The sequence below is a fragment of the Symphodus melops genome (assembly GCF_947650265.1).
Source record: "Symphodus melops genome assembly, chromosome: 8".
Taxonomy (NCBI): Eukaryota; Metazoa; Chordata; class Actinopteri; order Labriformes; family Labridae; genus Symphodus; species Symphodus melops.
Window position 1 is genome coordinate 11,507,405 of NC_136698.1, and position 20,913 is coordinate 11,528,317.

General features: G+C 37.5%; 1 protein-coding gene across 1 annotated transcript; it reads left to right on the forward strand.

Moving 5' to 3' along the window:
* Positions 1-275: 275 nt before the first annotated feature.
* Positions 276-9,544, forward strand: LOC306828468 (cystathionine gamma-lyase-like). The gene is made up of 12 exons (XM_079350975.1): positions 276-593; positions 2,251-2,332; positions 2,512-2,607; positions 2,718-2,827; positions 3,162-3,296; positions 3,428-3,485; positions 3,909-3,986; positions 4,316-4,468; positions 5,317-5,438; positions 5,980-6,032; positions 6,393-6,531; positions 8,316-9,544. The coding sequence occupies exons 1-12, from the start codon at positions 408-410 to the stop codon at positions 8,331-8,333; spliced, it is 1,230 nt and encodes a 409-aa protein (XP_079207101.1). The 5' UTR covers positions 276-407; the 3' UTR covers positions 8,334-9,544.
* The last annotated feature ends 11,369 nt before the right edge of the window (positions 9,545-20,913 follow it).

A 20,913-nucleotide genomic window follows, 5' to 3' on the forward strand; every position in this document is an offset into this window, starting at 1 on the left:
ATTAATACTTATTTTTTGTAGATTATGATTAAAAACATTTAATCAGAACAATTATATATATGTATTTATTAAACTGTAATTAATATAGACTACTTGAAAAAAACAATGCATTTATTTGTAAAACAGAGTAAATTGTGTTAAACGTGAACGTATTGACTCAAACTACAGGAAATGTTACATCAGTACACACAGAACGCAAACAACGTGCACTGTCACGTGGTTTGCACGCCCCTGCAGAACCTCTAATCAGCGCCTTCCCCTGCTTGTTGATGAGCGCTGATTGGTTGACGCTGGCACGCACAGCGTAGACCTACGTTAAATCGCTTTCCTCTTTACCATAAAGCGGTAATGCATACTCAGACACCCTGAGTTCAGTTGGGTCACGTTCATTTGAAGTGCCACACATCATGGAGCAAAATCACAAACAAGACGAGCAGAGCGAGTTGTACGCCGGTTTTAACACGGCTTTCAAATCATTCGCCACAGAGGCCATTCACGTCGGACAGGAGCCAGAGCAATGGAAGTCATTGGCTGTTGTGCCGCCGATTTCTCTTTCTACCACGTTCAAGCAGAACGGACCAGGAAACCACGCTGTAAGTAGCACGATACGACTATGGTTACTTAAGGAGATGGGGCCAAGGGGGACGATGGGAACGATCTGGTGGTATGCACGTGTGCACAGCCCATGGTCATGAACAAGGACTTATGTGAGCTTTGATGTAATATACAGTTGTTTCAAGATGTTTTTCCCAGACGCAGCTTTGGATGTGTGTATGTATATATATATATATATATATATATATATATATATATATATATATATATATATATATGAAAATAATAGCCTACATTTAAAAAACAAGTTAAGAAATGTGAAACAATTAAAGTCCTGATAGGTCCTAATGAGATATTACACAAACTTTTATTTTAGAAAATATAATTACTTAGATATTATCAAGAAATTGAGCTCTAACAAAAACTGAGCCAAAGTCTGAACCTGTAGACAAACGTCCCAGATAATGTCCCATGCATGTTCTTTAAGGCTTTGTTTAGTCTTTTGTTGGGTTTTTTTGGAGCAAGGTTCTTCATTTGGAAATATCCAGAATGACAGAACAGAGGTCTTTTTATCTATCCTGTGACACCTGCTTACTGTACACCTGAATTGCATGTAAAAAAAAAAAAAAGTCACACAAAAAACCCAGTCTCCGTTCATCTGTTAATTGTGAACAGACCTGAACTATTTTCAGATGTTGAGTTGTTCAACTGTCATTCATTGTCTCTGGTAATTATTATACGCCAGGTTATTCATGAATTGGCTTAGGCTACATTTTACAATGTTGAATATGCCATTCTAACTACAATCTCACACAAACAAGCCATAAAATGAATGAGAGCAGAGGTCATTTAGGTTTTCTTGAGTCTGGAACAAATGTACAATAGGTTTAGTTTAGTCCTCTATGGCTCTTAGTTTTTATCTTTTATAGCAAATGTAAAGCATGAACCACTAAAGTTCATCCTAAATTAACTGACCAACAACTGAGCCCATTGCTCAAGCGGATCCCCTGACCTCCTGACCTTGTTTTGTAGCATTTTCAGACCCACCAACAATGTGCAACACTCAATATCCTTAGTATAAATGTCAATGTTTGAAGAAAAGAAACAGCTGCTGCTTATTCACTGATAACATGAATAAATGTCAGTGTCAAACAACAACAGTAACATTAAGGATTATATGGCCTATTATTCACCCAAAACAGAGCACACACTCTGTTCAAGGCCATTTTAACTTCATCTGGGTCTAAAGCAATAGCTGCTAGTGGTCATAGACTCATTTATCTGTCTTTCACAGCTGCTTTAAACGCACATTGATTTTCCTGTATATGTATTGTATAAGCTACTGTATGTAGACCATTTTTTCTGCATTTGACAATTTTAAGATTCTTGTATATGAACACACTTTTAGAAAAAATATGTGTGCAGCGTTAATTTAAACCAGAGCAGCTTTGTAGTGTTTTCCAACAGAGAGCTTAAATAACTGTTTTTAGTTAAATTATTGGTTCCTGTTTCAGTGGACAAGACTGGTGTTGCTGATCTGTGATCGTGGTAATCCAGGGGTATTGTGAAAACCTGTTTGGTGAAAGAATTTATGTGTGGCAACTTGTCTGCTACCGGAATGTTTACTTTAGTTATTTGACATCAGTTAATATTATTATTACTGGTTTTGTTGACAGACTGTTGTGTTTTATTTAGGGGTATGAATACAGTCGGAGTGGAAACCCTACAAGAAACTGTCTGGAAAAGGCTGTAGCTGCTTTGGATGGAGCAAAATATTGTAAGTACCACTGTTATATAACAAAATCATGCTGAGCATATTCCACAAAGACACAAAGTATATAATCACAATGTTTTTAACCTAACAAGAGAGATTTAAGTGTGCAAGCTGCAGTACATGTGTTCACTGCCCTTAAAGGATTTATGACCTGAAAGTCTTTTGTGCTTTCTTTCATACAGCTCTTGCTGTTGCCTCCGGACTGGCAGCCACTTTGACCATCACACACATGCTGAAGGCTGGTGACAGCATTGTCTGCATGGATGACGTGTATGGAGGTGAGAAAAAGCCATTTATTATAGGTTTCACTGTGCCATTAGATAACCAATATTTACCCATTTGAAAGCAGAAGCATATCGTGAGTACTGTCAATTTTCTCAATTGCTAGGCACAAACCGCTACTTCCAAAAAATTGCTCGGGAGTTTGGCCTTGAGGTGTCGTTTGCTGACTGCACAAAGCCAGAGCAACTGAAGGCTGCTCTGAAGAACAACACCAAAGTGAGTCAAAGGATAATAAAAACAGATGAAGGGCATTTTGTTTTGTCGGTCTAAAACTTGCGGGTGTTTATTTCGTCAGTCTCTCTGTTTTTTTTTTTTTTTAACAGATGTTATTCATCTAAGGTGCATAAACGAACAAAAACCCAAACTCCAAAGTTACATAATTGTTGCACAAGTGGGCGTTGTCACTTTGCTTTGGGAAAACTTTAAGTAGTCATTATGACTCAGCTTTTTGTGCAATAAATAAAACCGTATCAGTAAATGATCTATCCGTCATATCTCTCTCCTAATTATTCTGCCAAAATGAAATGATATCATCTCTGTCCTGACGTAGCTGGTGTGGATTGAGACCCCCACCAACCCCACCATGAAGGTGGTTGACATCAAAGTCTGTTCCGATATGGTCCACGAACACAACAAGGACATCGTGGTGGTCGTGGACAACACCTTCATGTCCGCCTATTTCCAGGTGAGAGTGACAGCACCTCAGCCTCTTTTGAAGTGGAAGTGGCGGTTTAATTGTTTCCTGCTGTTGAATTCCAGCTCATGTGGAAATAAGTCACTGATTAACAAGCCTGTTTTTGTCTTGTGTGCTTGTAGCGCCCCTTGGCTTTGGGAGCTGATATCTGCATGTACTCAGCAACCAAATACATGAACGGTAGGTTGTGAACTTAAAAAAAAAAAAAAAAAAAAGGATCATAATTTTTCACAATAACTGTTGTGCAGATACTCAAAACTCGTGTAATAGCAGTAGATCAAATAAGGCAATATACAACCAGTCAAGAAAGAAATACAAACGCATATTTTAATACATTTGTCAACCAACACTAGTAATGCATTACACATATCATAATTGGTATCAAAAAGCAATATGGGCTGCATTATGTAAGTTACCAACGTTTATGAAAACTAACCATTTGCAAGCTCTGCTTAAATCTGATTCATAATCTAAACTTTCTAAACATTTCTCAATATAAGGTCATTTTTAAGTGGAATACTTTCATATTATTTGCTTCTTGAGTGACTTAAATTTGTTTGTTTTTTTCAAAACATTTCTTTACCTTGCCTCTTATTTTGAAAGGTCACAGTGACGTGGTCATGGGGCTGATCTCTGTGAATCGGGAAGATCTGTATGATCGTCTGAAGTTTTTGCAGAATGGTGAGTCGAGAGTGAACACCCTACATGACATGACTTCATGCCATTCATCAGGTTACGTAACGGACTCTATGCCTTGTACTCTACCAACATGTATGTGGTGTTGTAAATGTATCGACTTGTGTTTTGAGTCATTTATCCATCATGAGAGCAAACCGTTGTCTGAGGCCAAAATTGAAACCTTACTTCAAACCTTTTCAGACTGAAGTCTTTGTTCATTCTTTGGCTTTTTTTTGGCTTCTTTGCTAGATCTAGGCTTTGTGGGCCTTTGTAACCTCTTTTTTCTTTGTAACCTCTTCCCCCCCCCCTCCCCCCATCCTGCTTTGGTTCAGCACTTGGCTGCGTCCCGTCTCCCTTCGACTGCTACCTGTGTAATCGAGGACTGAAGACGCTACACCTGCGCATGGAGCGGCACTTTAAGAACGCCATGGCTGTGGCTAGGTTCCTGGAGGCCGATCCTCGGGTGGATCGTGTCATCTTCCCAGGTGATGTTTCTGCTATGCAGTGTATGGCTTTAACAACAATAACCTAACCCTGTTATTAACAATATTTAAACCAGAGTAATGTTGAGACAAGCTTTCTGATGCTTCACTAATAGACTCATAGTATTTAGACATGCACAAACATGCTCCACAGGGAGTGTGCAATATCTGTCTTATAAAGTGTTCTAGCACTTCTCCAGCCAGCAGACGAACCTCCATACTTCAATGCTCATCGGGACTTGAACCAGTGACCCTCTGGTTTCAAACCCAAGTCCCTACACACTGAGCTACTGCTGCTGAAGGAATAGGTGTATAGGTGATCTGAGGACAGAGATGTTGAAGCGTAAACCATTAGACCTCTGTACGAACAGTTTGTCTTTGGTTGCAGACGGCTAAAGTCGAAAAAGATGTATGATTATGAGAAAAGGTTTAATCATCTCACAAGTAGCATGCTGTAGAAACAATCCTCTTTTATTGTGTTATAAAATGTAGAAATCATTAACAGCTGCTTGCTCTTTGTTGTTTTTATAAGTAGTCTTCTCATACACTATTTGTGCATTTTATATTGAGGTCAGGATTACCTCAGAGGACATCTTCAGCTGGATGTTACGTCTTCACCTGCAGCTGTTTGATGCAGGAAACACAGCAGACTAACACTAAAGGATGCTTCGATACGTGCATGCACAGTACATTTAAAATGACTCTCAGCCATCCAAATAACTATTAAAGCGTATTAAAACTTACAAACTGTGTAAGCGGGTATACCTCTACTTGTCTTCACTTTAGCAAAGTACAATCATCCTGTTATTCCCACCTGACTAGTTTCATCCTGGTCTCTCCCCCTAATGTAGGCCTGCCCTCCCACCCTCAGCATGATGTAATGAAGAGACAGTGCACCGGATGTCCTGGGATGATCACCTTCTACATTAAGGGGAAACTGGAGCATGCATCAGCCTTCCTTAGTAACCTCAAAGTAATTAATTCTTTACATTTTATGTGGATGATTTGTTTAGTTATTCCAGTGTTACAACAGAGACAGGTCTAAATGCAAAGATCTTAGGTCCTAACTGCATGCCATTACCTGTCGCTTATTTTACTGTTTGCAATCTGTTTAGTAGAAGAATTTATGTCCATGAGTGGAAAGATGATTGAAATATTTTACATCATAATCAATTCAGATGTTTTTCATTTGCAGTAGTGGACCCCTAAAGTTGAGGAAAAAATTAAATAAAAATATTTTTTGATAAATGTTGTAAAATTATTTAAATTTTAAGCCCATTTTAAACATGATTTAATCCAATCTAATCTGGCCTCAGCAGGTGACGTGGTTAGTGTTGACACGAGAAGACTGTTACTGATGTGTACCATGCGTTATGAGCCTGGATTATTTTTTTTGTTGGTTACTTTTTATCTTTTTGTGCGTGTTTTTTCTTTAATTTAAGATACTAATTTCTACTAATTGTACTCATTGATTATGGTCTACATTTGTTTAACATGCACTTTTTTTATTTCAGTTGTTTGCGATTGCTGAGAGCCTGGGTGGATATGAAAGTTTAGCAGAACACCCGTAAGTGTCACTGTATTGATTATTTATTCTTAATTTGTGTTTTTAATTTGTTTATTTTGGGATTTTCCAAGGTACTCTGAGTAAAAAAATTGTTTTGTGTAAAACCAATTTTATAAAAGGATATCACTGTTAAATAATCAATTTACAAATTTGATAAGTGAAGGAAAAAAAAGTTTAGAGATGTAATATGGCAAGATAGCCACAAGTGGGTAGCAGAGATCAAAATTTGTTTGTTTGGAAAGATTTCAATTGAGTCACTTTGTGTCCATTATGCAGTCAGTGTGTTTACTATTACAGCAGCTGAGTGTGTTCCTGTGTGGAGCTCATATTTAAGAATGTTCGCCTCATTCATAATTTCAGGGCGATAATGACTCACGCGTCAGTTCCGGAAAACGAGAGGATCGTCCTAGGAATTAGTGACACATTGATCCGTCTCTCTGTTGGACTGGAGGATGAGGCCGACATCATTGAAGACGTGGAGCAGGCACTGAATGCTGCTGTGAGTAAGAACCAAATGTGGAGAAAAGGAAAAGATTCTCAAAGCAATACATATTTTTTCTAAAGTTAAATAAAGTGTGAAATGTAATTAAAAAAAAATAGCCTAAATATGAAATCTAGTTATCCTTGTATACAATGTATAACCAGGAAATGCAGCCAGTTAAAAAAAAAAGGCAAGAAAATACAATATGTAAAACAAATAGACTAAAAGTAATAACTAACAATTTAAAATGTTAAAAGCAATAACAGCTAAAATCCATCAAATCAGAAATGAAAACTTGTGTTCTTGTTCCAATGCTGATAAATCCACCCATGCCTGTGTGTTCTCTGCAAGTACACAGTTATAGCTCATCTCAGAGCTGTGTGTGATTTAATCCAGTATCATTTAATAACAAATCTACGGGTGCATTCAAATTTCCAGGGAATATATTTTGAGGAAGCTTCAGAAAAAATATGCTCCTATCTTACTTTCAAACAACATTACCAGGCACAAAACATAGTACACATTTGACATGTAAAGTTCAGCAAATGTCACATTATGATATGACGAATCTATCGTGGAGACCAAGTAGGATTTATCTTGGGAACAATTTGGGAGAGTCCGAACAGGAACAGTTGCTGACCGAGGTTGGGTTAGGAATGCAGCAGTTGCAGGATGTGCACTTTGTGTCGGGGATTGTGGGGTATTCACTCATCCCGTAAACCTCCTGCTGCATCACCACATCCTTCATGCACTCTCAGAATTCTGTGTCTGTGCTGCAGTTTATTGAGTCTCTCTCTCAGGGCCATTCACCGGGGATGTTCGTCCATGTTGCACATGCTCAGCAAATTTCTGAGAGTTTAAAATACTTTGGGTAGATTTGTTTGTGGCTTGCCCTTTTTTCCCATTTGCTGTGGACTTTTGAATAGTTCATTGCATGGGATCAGCCTCGGTTATCTCTGTGCACTGTTTCTCTCAGATCTGGCTGCGTTTACTCGGACATCTGTGATTTTTATCACAGTTCTCTGCTGGACTGGCGGCTGTTGGCATCTGAACATTTATTACACCTCCATCTTTCTGTCTATCCTGGCATGGCAACTGAGGGGTTTTTTTTTTTACCAGATGCAAAATATGTGGATCAAGTTATTGATTTTTCTTGTTGGTGCAAAAGGTTTATAGCTGTGTATTTTTTATTATGCATTGGCACATTAAGGAGGGAAAAAATGAAAGTAACGAATCAGCAAAAATGCAGCAGCTCATCTGAAATCATTTTGGCATAAGAGGACCAAAGTTGACTGAGATTGTATCCCATTAAAACTGTATTTTATGGAGCCCAACTTTGCAGACTTTGGATGTGTCACAACAACTTCTCAACCATCACTTGCTCTACAATCAGTCGGAAATTTGAGTTTCCTAAAACCCATTTTGGCACCTTGTATAGCTTTATCATGCGTGGCAGCATGCACTTTGGACTTGCACCTTTTGGATTCAGATAATGTATCGGCTGTAGCAAAGGGAAATTAAATGAAGACAAATATCTCAAAGAATGGCCTGTGCTCCCAGGAAGATGCAGCTCTGATGGCTGACTCGTTTAATTGGAAGGGATGGAAGGTGAGATAGGGGGCAGACGGCTAAACTTGCAACTAAGTGACTCATCTGTGGATGAGTTTGTATCTGCTGAAAAAAGCTTGGTCTTGAGGTTAATGTTTTTGCAACAGGGCCATTTTTTTTATCCAGTTTTGACCTGACTCTTGCTGCATGTTGCTGACTTTGACTTATCAGTTTTTTCTTTTGTATTCCATTAGCATCCAAAGAAGAAGTGAACGCTGGTCGACCTCCAAGGCTGAGGTTGAATCGTTTGATCAGGAGGATGCTGAGAGGTACACGAAGTCTTTAAATCACTGCAGATCAACATTCGGTACCTCAGTTAAGCGCACAAACAGCAGAGATTTGCCTTTCAGGGGACAGCTTTTAAAAACAAATGATACTATCTGTGAATAATTGACTCAATTGTTACATGAGGATCTTTTTGATTAACTTCTCTTTTAATCTTATTTATCTAATGCTGAGTTTGCTTTGTTTTTATGGCTGTATGTGTTTGAATTCAGTTCCATTTGGAAGGCTTAAGTTTGACACTCAGTCCAGACTGATATGAGCAGTTTGAGGTTCTTCAGGAAAAACACCAAACACTGTATTTACTGTTTCTTTTCATTGTATAAACATGTGCACTTCAGGCCGCATCCTACGTTTAATGCACAGAACAGTCTCCAAATGGAATGTTCTATATATAATCACCGTTTGATAAATCTGTAGCTGTAATCTGTATTAGGAGCCTCCTTAATATAACTGGCATTATGCACTCTTCTGAAGACAGATGTGTTTTTAATGAACACTCAATAATCAGACTAATCAGACTCTGGAGGCAAAGCTAGTGTCGCAACTGACTGCCTAGGAGTAAGAAATGTATTCTCAAGATAAAACCTCAGATTAGCTAAAAATAACCCCTTAGAGTGTATATTGTTGCAACAACACAAGCACTACAAGACAGTTTTGTGCAACAACTAGATGTCTCAAAAAAATATATGCCACGTGAAGAAGAGAGAAATCCATCCTTCATTTTCAATACTTATCGAGGTGTATTTCCGATGAATTGGTTTGAATTTGGTGTGCACTTGCCTTATCTGGATCACCTCCAAGCAAAAATATGTTTGATATTTATTTCATCTTGATAATAAAAAGTCTTTAAAATGGGATTTCACAGAACACTGCTTGAAACAAAAAGGCTGATTTCATTTTAATTTTTTTAATTTTTTATTTACTTGATTTTCAGAATTTATGTCGATGACAAAAGAAAAGTGTTTGACCACTGTTTTCTGTTAAAGACAATGTTTCACTCGGGTACTCCTTCTACCTGCTTTCCCCCTGTGATCCTCCAGAGCATCAGTGCTCAGTACACGCTTCATTAGACCAGACCATATAAGATCAATGTTATTATGCAACTTACAAATCCATTAAAAATCTGTTTGCTATAGAAGTCTCTGTCTCTTACTTCTCTGTTACACAAACAGTGTTGTAATAATAAGTCCTGCATCTTCCAGTGCAATAAGGTGATATGCCACATTCACTTTAGCCTGGGCAGTGTTAGCCTCCATGCTGGGGTTCAGTCTGATAGATCAAACGGGTAAGTAGCTGTCATATTGATCCAATCATCTCAAGAACATTAAAGATTTAAAGTTTTTCATCTCTGTAATGAGATCATCTTTAAAGGTTTGGGTATGCTGTAACTTATGTCTTGCAACCTTCAGACAAATGATGGATTTTTCTCCCTCTGAAGAACTTCTCAATCACCTTTTTAACAGGTGATTTAACATAGCACCAACGAACAGTGCCTCAGAGGCATTACGATGCCTGGCATGTCTGGTAAGACTGTATAGATTCAAGTCAAAGGTGAAATGCTCTGCAGTAAAAGTAGAAGTGCTGCTGCAGTGTTTGAAATTCAGCTCTCAACACTCGGGCTTGATTCTTGTGGCAGGATCACTCTGAGTCTGTGGTAAGACTTTGAGTACATCATCATTCAGTGCAGGTTTTCACTTTCCTTCAGCTCCCATCAGTCAGCCTGAGCCTTTAATGTACAAACATGTCTTCATCAGATGCATCTCAAATATGGATAGAATACTGATGACACAGCTTAAGGGAAGCATGAGAAGCTATGATGTGGCTAGCTTGTGTTATATGACACATAATATGACTAATAAATTAAATAAACTGTGCTCTGCCATTAGTTTGAACTATACAACTACAAGTCTTCAGTATAAACAAATGCTCTTTTGTAGCTCCTATTATGGGGTTTTCATTTTGTTAGAATGAACTAAACCACCCACATGTGTTAGGCTGTCTGCACTCCCTCACATCTGAAGACGTAAATCACATTCCTGTGCACAAATCTGTAGATAAGAAGTTTGGAGCCCAACTTAGTGTGTCACTGATGCCAAAAATGGTAGTTAGCAGCAAAAACAGTTTGAATTATGAACATTGTTTTCCAAAAAGAAGAGACACCAACTGTACACATCCCATTCATGTTTGTCAGACTGGAGCACAATTTAGTTCCAAAAGATACCAAAGAGATGAGAGAGACCTAAGATTTAAGAGTGGGGGCTGCAGTGCATGTCTGATGAAGTGCTTAATCACTTTTATTTAAGAGACTGCTTACTTTTCCTGTCAAGTTTGTTTTTATAGGCACACTTGTAGTAGCAGAATTCAACTGGAAATGGATTCAACTGGGAATAAACAACTTTGGGGTGAAGGGGCTGTCTCTTCCTGAAATCTTCTCGTCATTGTGGGGTTGTCAAGCAAGAAAGTGACTACTCATCCACAAAAGATTCCCTTACATGTAACCCCTATGTAAAATTATCAGATGTATTTTTTTTGTTTTACATGTAACGGTTTTTATTTGTACAGTCTCCATGCTGACCAAAGACAACTGGGTGCTAATCATATTTTCTTACTTTGCTTTCATGTCATGTCAGACATATCAACATTTCAAGCTGACAAAATGTCTGTGAAGGCTCCCAAGTAGCAACAACAGCTGTGAAAGTTGAGAAATGTGGTGCTATTTTCAGGGTACTCTAACATCTCATATACCTCTTCAAACATGGTCAACATGGACAACTTTATATTAGTACTGGGTATTTATACACTCTTTCCTAAACCCCCCCTCGGTAAAATCTAGATTTTTTTAAATGGTTGGTGAAGAATATCTGTAGCTCAACAAACATTTTGTGTACAAAGTTTTGATATTGATATCAAATTTCTTCTCTGCAACATAAAGCTCAGGTCTCCCTTTCCTGAAAACAGATGGGTTAAACTGTGTGTGTGTCTGCACTGTGTTTTATGTACCATATACATATAAATGACTGGGGATAAATGGCAAGATGAATAAACTTCATTGGTAGTTAATCAAACCCCAACTGTGTTGAAGACTGTTGCAACAAATAATTACAATACTGAACCCAATACTCTGTATATACTCCTTCGAATGTTATTCTAATTGATGCATTAGCCTTAAAAAATGGACACAGTAAGTTGAATGTGACAGCCAAATGAACTGAACAGAAACTTGACCACAGCGTTGCTGACCTTCAGGATGCTTCACTTCATTTACATTTGTCATGTTATGAAGCCCATATGTAATGGGCGTCCACATTTATAGTCCTTTAATAGCATGTCCACCAGAGTTTGTTCTTTATGAATGGTCCTGAAAATTTGTCCCACAAGCTCGTTTATATGCTCTCACTCAATGTAGTTTCTAGGACAGTGAAATTTGACGTGCTTTTCACGGAATCCTTTTGAAATTGTTTCAAGAAACTAGGGTTCTATTTTTATAATAAAAAAAATGATCCAGTCACTGACTCGCCACTCCCTTTGGTGGCTTTTAGAGTAAAGTAAAAAAGCATGCAAAGGTTGTTCCTATTTTTTTGTGATGAAACAAAGACCTGACTGAGCTCCTATTGACTGTTCCAGGTTTACACCTTAAGGTAATTGAATGTCTGATGAGTTCATTCCTCTCTCAGCCACCTTGTGATAGAGACAGAAATGACATAATTAGTCCTGGATTGATTTCAAATGTTGTCAATAATGCTGCTGTTCCGGGAAAACGATAAATGGCAGCAACAGTAGCAGTTGCTCACTTCACAGATCGAGTGTTTTGTTTTTTTTCTCTACCTAGCCATAACCACAGCTGAATTGTAAATTGTAATGTAAATGTGGATCAGACTTTGTGATATGACTCACAGTCAGTACATGTTATCCACTAAACTCTGCAGCCAGGAATTATCATGACATTGAAGATGGAAGGAAACACCATGAAAGCCCCCTCAGGATAGACATACAGTGTCTTCAGATATACTCATCAAGTGGCTGACATATTCAGTTGTTCATTCAATAGGAACAAAAGTTGTGGCACTATTTGGTCTTTAAAATGGTATCTTCAAAATAAAATTCAGTAAACACAGCCTCCTTGGAAACTAATAACCTTGGTGAATATTTGCTTAAAAGAGGGGACAGGTAGAGTACATGCGTTCTCCTTATTGTGATCAGCCTTTCAATTTCTTTGTCTTTCTCACAGTGTATATCGATGCTGGCAGCAGTGCAGCACTGTGGCTTTGAAATTTGAAAGGTCATGAGCAATACTAGAAGGAGAAAGGTCTGCAAGGACAATGACAGGGAGCTTATGTATGCGCCATTTAGTGGACACTATCAATAATAAGTACAAGGTTAATACAGCTATAGTAGGAGCTAGTGAAATGTGGAGTCATTGAGAAGCACACAACTCAAGGGAAGGTTTCACATTTTTTAAAAACATATTGCGATAAATAGTTCAATTTAACACTATATACAGCATACAGAGTTGCCTTACTTATCTTTTTTGTATTTGTAAATATCCCAGTCAGACCTGACATATTTCAGATGCAAAATCAACATTAATGACTAAGTATTTTGACAAAATAAATTTGCCTTCAGATCTAAATATACAAAATGTTATTTTACGGAAATAAGTACACACTCAACTAGGTCAAGCAAATTCAAGTAAAAGTACAGAGTTTTGAAATACAGACAAGGACAGGCTGGACTAAATATGCAAGTTTTGTGTACTGTACTTACTATCAATGTCTGTATCAAGACAATAGAGAGAGATCATGCAAATGAAAGGATGGTTTAAATACCATGCATTACAATGTGACAGTGAAAAGATTCATGCTACGGCACATCATTAGTTGGAACATGATAGCTTAAAGTATAGAAACTTCAAAAACAAATAAAATGTAATTTCCATGGGTTCTTGGAAAAACATCACAACTCTTATACTTTAAGCAACTCCACAAAACAATGTGTTATAAGAAAGTAATTCAACAACATGAACAAAACTGGACTTGAAGTAAATACAAACATTTGCCTGACCTTGCATTATGAAACTCTGAGCCATACAGGAACACCATGGCATAAAACACATCAGTACAGAAGCATAGGGACACATTTGCATTTCTAGCGTAAACAGCTTTGCAAGCTCAGCCATGAACATACTTTTATAATGGTTGTATACATTTTTCATCATGTGCACAATTTGTGAAGGTAGCACAGCAGTATATCTGAGGAGGGCTTTGCAGCTCAGATCATGTTACACTGAGGTCAATACATACAGTATGCATGTTCTTCTTTACTTGGGGCTAAAATTTATACCAGCACAGCACAACATGCTGAATACATGCATGGAGACAGATGGAGCAGAAAATTGCATTATTACTTTACCAGCTGAGATTTTTTTTTTTGTTTGTTTTTCTCAGGGAGCAATTAACACACTGTCTGTGTTTCTCTGCAGGAACAAGGTCCAGAGGATCAGATTAGAGAGGAGAATAACTCCCGTGTAAGAAATGAGTTGCCAGTGTTAGGAGGAGATGAATGTGTTTGGGGGTTTGAGCTTGAGGGAATATTTTCCCTGCCTCTGACCCCATTGAGGTGAGGAATCACATCAATTATTCACAGTCGGAGGTATGTTGTGATGTTGATAAGAATCAGGGAGCTGATCTCAATGTGATGTTTCATTTGTTTCACAGAAGTCTTTATCTCTGCCGTGTGAAATTCATCATCTGGGAAAAGTAGTTGCAGCCCAAATCCTCTGTCCCCTCTGAAAAGTCTGACCTTCACTCAAAGTGTCAGGATTAAGGCAACAAAGCAGAGGATTATGAAATACTAAAACTACTAATGCAAACATAAAGAACCATGTTTTGTTAAACCAACAGCTCTGACTGTGTTTAAAAAAATACGAACAAAATCAAACAACATGTGTAACTACTAGAAATATGATTATCTAAAAATCACAACAATTTAGCAAATGCAAAAATGTAGCTTGTCTCCCCAAAACACTTGACAATATGAGGTACATCCTCATATTATACAAATACAACTCAAGCTATGCCAGTCATACATATATGTAATGTAATATGATATATAAGGAAAAGCGTCTTTTTAATTAATTTTGACCTTAATAAGAGCAACAATGAATTGAAGGTAATGAAGTTGAACAGGACGATTAAAGAAACTAGCAGTGAGGGAGTATACTGTTCTCATGACAATATTTATACATTTAAATTGAAAATAATAATAATCACTATTCTCACTTACATAAAGGGGTTGGTTCAATATAATTGTAAAATTACAATATGCACCTTTAGCTTAAAAAATAATGTGCTTTTAACTAAAAACCCCCCACAGTATCCAGCTACAGCAGAGCAGCTCGATTTTGGAGGTTTTCTTTGGTAAGAGTTTTATGTTTTTAACAAGCATCAGGCTTGCTGTAGTTTTGTAAACCTTCAAAGGAAAGATGTGGATTTTTTCTCCACATGATAGTCTTGTACCTCCTGTTCCACATTAGCAAAACACTTTCCTGTTCTTTTTCTAAAATGTCCCAGATGCAAACTAGGTACTCAAGAGACATAGCCACTCTTTTTCTGATGGGTGATGTGAAGATGGAAAATATTCTAATGAGGTGTGATTCACAAAATCTGAGCCATGGACCCTCTAACATTTCTGAGTGCATAATGAAAACCCAGAAGATGTCATCTGTACTATCACTGAGCACTTAAAACATCCCAGAGGCCTGGAGTTTTTGGAAAGGATGTGTGTGTTGATGGTTATCCTCCTGAGGCGAGCCCGTCAAAACATTTGCGTATCAAAAGCTGACGGGGGATGTTATCTGTGTTGTGTGTGGATGCTACCTGCTGTTTACCCAAGCTGTTATCTCCGCTGCTTTTGTTGCTCTTTTCCTCCTGAAACAATAATGACAGAGTTGATCAAATCTGTGTTGGATTAATGAAGAAATTAAAGAAGCAAACTGAGGAAGTAAATTCACAGGAAACATCATCTGTACCAATCTATTTGACAAAACATTAGAGTTGTGGGATAACAACCCACCCATTAGTGTTTGAGTGATGAAATGCTAGGCTACGTTTATGAACTAAAATTCTTTTAAATATGTAATAAGATGCAAGAAAAGACCACTCTTTATTTCAGTCAATCAATCAATCAATCTTTACAATGAAGTCACAGTGTCAAACAGACGTCAGACCAGTGAGAGTTACAGTATACTTCTCTCCACCATAATCATTAAAACAACAGAGCAAAGCATATCCTAATACAATAAGTAACTTACTTTTATAAATGACTTGTGTTGTAGCCTACTATTTTTTACAGAAATCTGAAGTACATGCAGCATCTCTGTATATTGTGTCACTTTGTATTAGAACTATTTTAGTGCAGTATAGTTTATTTTATTAGTTTATTATTTTGTGGACAATCCCCCTTTATATTAAAAGGAGCAGGTTTAGCCTTTGTGGCTAATTGCCAGCTGCAGCCCATGTGTCCAGCCTCAGCACACACACAAAGAAATGTATTGATTTACTTCCAGGCTCGGATGAGTTTAAAAAAAGCTATTTTTAAAAAGCAGACCAGAACAGTATACTCCACAATCAAGGTTTCAATGTGGAAAGGCCAGGTCTGAAAACAGTTGTGTTCTTTGACATTTCATCATTCCTGTTTTCTTACGACACTGCAAACTTGAAGGACCACAAACCAAATCTTGTTTCTTTAAAAAAAACAAGTCTGGTCCTGATTTGATGAAACATCTGTGTTGGTGTACTCGACACCATCAGACACAAAGCTGCTGCTCTACACTCCGCAGCCTGTCACATTTCCATCAGACATCGAGTTACTGCAGATTTATTGTGGCCTGATGTCCTCTACTGTCTTTTTTGATGAGTTAGTGCTCCATAAAATGAATATGTGTAAAGACACACATCAACTTGATTTAAGCCCAAGCAAATACAGATGCTGGGTGTTTGAATGAGGAACAGTCTGGCATGAGATAAAGATCAAAGATCAAAGAGGATCAAATGAAATTTCTTCTTAGAGTGAATCCAGGAGTGTTCAGAAAGACAAACAGGCCTGACTACAATGTGGACACCTTAAATGAGTCAAATAGGAACCAGACCTCAGACAATTGAGCACAGATGCAAAATAAGCAAAACGAAACAGATGACAAATAATAAAACTGGCAGACAAGCAGTGGCCATTAAAAAAAAAGTAATAATCTATCGAATTAAAAAGAAGAAATGTTTTTTGTCTGCACATCTTAAAAAAAAGAGGAAAGTGTGATAATATTCTGAACTTATGCGTGCGTGTAGGACATCGTTTGCAAGAAATATGATATCCATAAATAAAGTGTACATTACAGTGGCAGTACATCAATCAATCAATCAATCAATCAATCAATCTTTATTTATATAGCGTCAATTCATAACAGGCGTTATCTCAAGACACTTTACAAAAGCAGGTAAAGGACCTTACTGTTTGTCTGTTAACATTAACAAAAGGGCAGGTAACAAGACCATGCTCATTGTTATGTTTACAAAAAGCAGGTAAAGGACCTTACTTATCAGTGATTCGTCGATTTGAATTTTGATCTGAACTATTCCAACTAATTGTGAAGGCTCTCAGTAATCCAGGTTTTGGTAATTCAAAGTTTATTCTAGAAGACAACTCGACTTTGGTTAAAGTTCAGAAGGACATTTCACCTTTCATTCAGAATGATTTATCCCAAAAAATTGGTCAAAACATTTAAGACCGTTTCATGTTGGAAGTCTTACAAAGTACATTTACTGTGATATCAACAACCGGATTTCCGTCCATGAAGAAAATTATTAAACTATATAGAAGCAATGCATGCTGACCTGTGCTTGTTGGTTTTCTAATGTATTCATCATCTGCTTTACTCTGACAGAAGAGTTATTCCACAAAACTGACCTCTTGCTGTCAATCCAGCTGAAATCTTATCTCCTCAAGTTTTTCATTCCTCTCTGAAAAATGCTCTACTCAGGGTTCTCTTCCAAAATAGATTATCATTTCAGTGATATGATGGTTACATGAATGTAGGCAAAATGAGGGTTTTGTGTTTCAAAAACTCTCTTGGATCATATAATATTGAATCTTTAATGACAGCTAGCTTTATCTTAACATGTTATGTGCATAATGTGTCTCATCTGAAAGGCACAGTTTTGTGCTTATATCCAAGGTTCCACGCAATATTTATAGGGAATATAACTCAAACAATTACATTGTTTTACTATGTCCCGTTCCTTTGTCCCTAACAAGGGAAATTATGTTCTTTTTTTTTTTCAACACAGCTCTGAACCTCATAATACAGTACATAATGCAACAGACGCATGGTTACCAACCATTTAGTCTGGTTCTGATCCTGCTTGAGTTTTTGCCCATTTAAAATACTTTTTTTCTTTCCACTGTTTTCAAGTGGATTAAGCCGTCACAAGAACCATTTGTGGCGATTTCCTGCTGAAGGCACACAAAAAACATTGATTAAGTAGTTTATTAGAAATGCTACCTTCGGATGTTGGAAAGAAAAGATTCAGTGTAACACCAGGCTTCTCAAATATTTATATTGCCCTCTTGATTGATTTGTCAAGCAGTTTTTTTCCACTCATGGCTGAACAATTTCCTGCAATTTGGGGCACGGTATCAAAGATGTGAAGAAGCCAGACTGCAGGCTTGGACTGGGTTGAAACAGCAGCATGATCCTGAATACTTGGACCTATGGGGCAAAGCTGAGTTATAAGACCCTTTACTGAAACAGACAGATGTGCAATGGTGTTAAATTGTTGCTTGGTGGCTTGTGGCTGAAACCAGATTTATGTTCCTGTTTTGTTTTAACAGGAGAATTCAGCTTTTGTTTTTATCACAGCTATGTCCTGCACCATGTGAAGGAGAAGTCATTTTACACACCAGCAAACATTTTTAGTGTAAGAATTCATCATAATATTTTTTTTAAAAAGCAACACTTTTCAGCTCATATAATGGTCCTGTCATGTCTTAAAGTTGTACTCAAGGAAGACAGCCGAGCTAAGATGATGAATAAACATACCATTATTCATTATGTAAATGTGATTACAACGTGGTGCCCTTCTCCTCAGGTCGATGGACATAAAATCGATTGGCACGATCAGCTCATTTACATCACGACAAGCAGCGAAGACGAATGTACTGCAACCCTGGAGAGCTGTAAACAGAGATCAAGTCTGACGAAGAGAAAATACAGTAAGACAGTAACCCAAGAGAGGTGCTTTACATGTGCAGAATAACACATAATTTATTGATTGGAATGTAGTTTAAGTTAAGTCTTTAAAGCACAGATGATTATAGAAAGATGTAATTGAGTAGAACAATATTTGGCTGTGAAATTGTCATGTGTCCACATATTAAAAAAAAAGAACGTGTTAAATGTTTTTATTGATATCATTATGATAAATGCTTTGTATAATGCATTTTCAACATTAACCTAGTGACTCTCTTAAGATCTTAATTGATTTCCGTCACACTAACTTCTATTTACTGCGTAGGCATTATAATGAAAAAGAGCCACATTAGAAAGAGAGAGGACACACTCGTTCATGCTGAATTTGCATTTCTAACCATGCTTGACAACACCAATTTATTGTAGCGTAAAAAAGGCAGCTTATTCTCTCTGACCACACATGGATGCAGCAGAGAGAAATGCTTGTTATGGGCCAGAGGAAGCGTATTTAGAGATGATTTATATCGCATATTTATCCCACATGGAGTAAGAGTGTTATAAATTACAGGCTCTTTTGCTTTGCCTTTTCCTTTCTGTTATAGGTCAAAATAATACTCTTTATGTTGTAAAGATCATAAAAGGCACGGTGCATTAAGTCAAATTGTGTAGTAAATTCTTGTTAAACACTTAACTGGAATCTGATGCTTCAAGTCCAAAAGTGCAGTAAATCAAATTTATATCTCGCCCTCCAGCAACTTGTTCTCTCTTAGTCTTAGTTTTATACTCTTTTCACTCAGCTCTTGCAGGTGAAGTTATTTTATGTTTTCAGAGTCACTCATCTCTTTTCGACTTTGAAAAAATGTTTGGAGCTGAGAGGGGATACGACAAACTGTGGGCTGTTAATAAACATCGTTGTTGTTCCTTGAAGAGCAGCATGCATGTACATGCTTTATGTGAATCAATTGGACTAATAAATTAGCAAACAAACAGGGCTTTACCCTGAGCGGTAATCCTGCTTGGTGAAGATACTTCCATTCTTTACGAATATAAAAAAGTCTCTTTAAGATGTTATGTGATGCAAACTAATGCTCCTCAACATGACATAATAAAATAAAATAAGTGATGTTAGCTGTAAATTACTTCCAATTTCATTTTGATTTAAGCATACATGCGTGTGAAACAGAATAAAAGAAGAACATACATTACATGAACGTTACTCATATTTATTCATAACCAAAGTCACACATATAGTACAGCTAGAGGGGAGCATAGTTGTGTGATGTTACACTCAGCGCCTGTACATGCAACCCTACTGTATGCTCTGTATTTGTCTTCTGGTAGAAATCCATTTATTCTGACTCTCACCACCACATCTGCAGTTCAGCTGAAACAGGAGAATTATTTCTCTGAGCCTATTTTTCTTTCATGGCTTGACAGGGCCTGTGGTCACTGACTGAGAAATTCACTGTCCCAAATCAGCAGCAGCACTCAGCTGAAGCAGGTGCTACAATGGGAGTTTGAGCAGCAGAGAATCACCTTCTCCACATCTCCATTGTTCCCTTGTGTTATTGAACTTGTTCAGTAATAACATTACTTTGATAGATACGCTGAAACGTGTCTGACCCTGCTCTGGTGTTTCATCTGTGAATATTACTGCCGCTGGGCACATGATGGGTATTTGATCAGCCGAGAATACAGCAGCACTTTAAAGACACACTGCAAACCACGCCTGTTGATTATCGGCTGGTGTGATGTATTTGGAGCCCCCTTCCACACATGAAGAGCCTGATGAAATATCTTTACAACAAGATGCGAAGGTTATAAAGAAATCAGAAGACAGAGCTTTCCTTTTTAGTTTCAAGCTTCACTTTGAAGAAACTCCTATGTGCAAATATTCTTGGTTTGACATATTTAATTTAACCAAGATCACAGACATACGCTCAAAAAGGATGAAAACCAAACATCCATTTACACTGCTGGTGTGAGGCACATGATTATATTCTACACCGGCTCTTTCCTTTCATCTTCTGTATTGAAGTTCATTTCCAGTGAGGTTAGTGTAAAGTGTATCCATACTGGTTTTATGTACTTTATAAATCTCCTACATCCGGACAGACGGAACAACAGAACCATTCAAGGGATCGGCAATTCCTTCAACTCTACATGTCTTAGTTACTTTCAGCTCATTGTTTTGGCTTAGCTTGCAATTTTACTGGTCTGTAGCTGTTAAAGTTCTGACAAAGGTTGTGTTAAAACCACTATAAAGG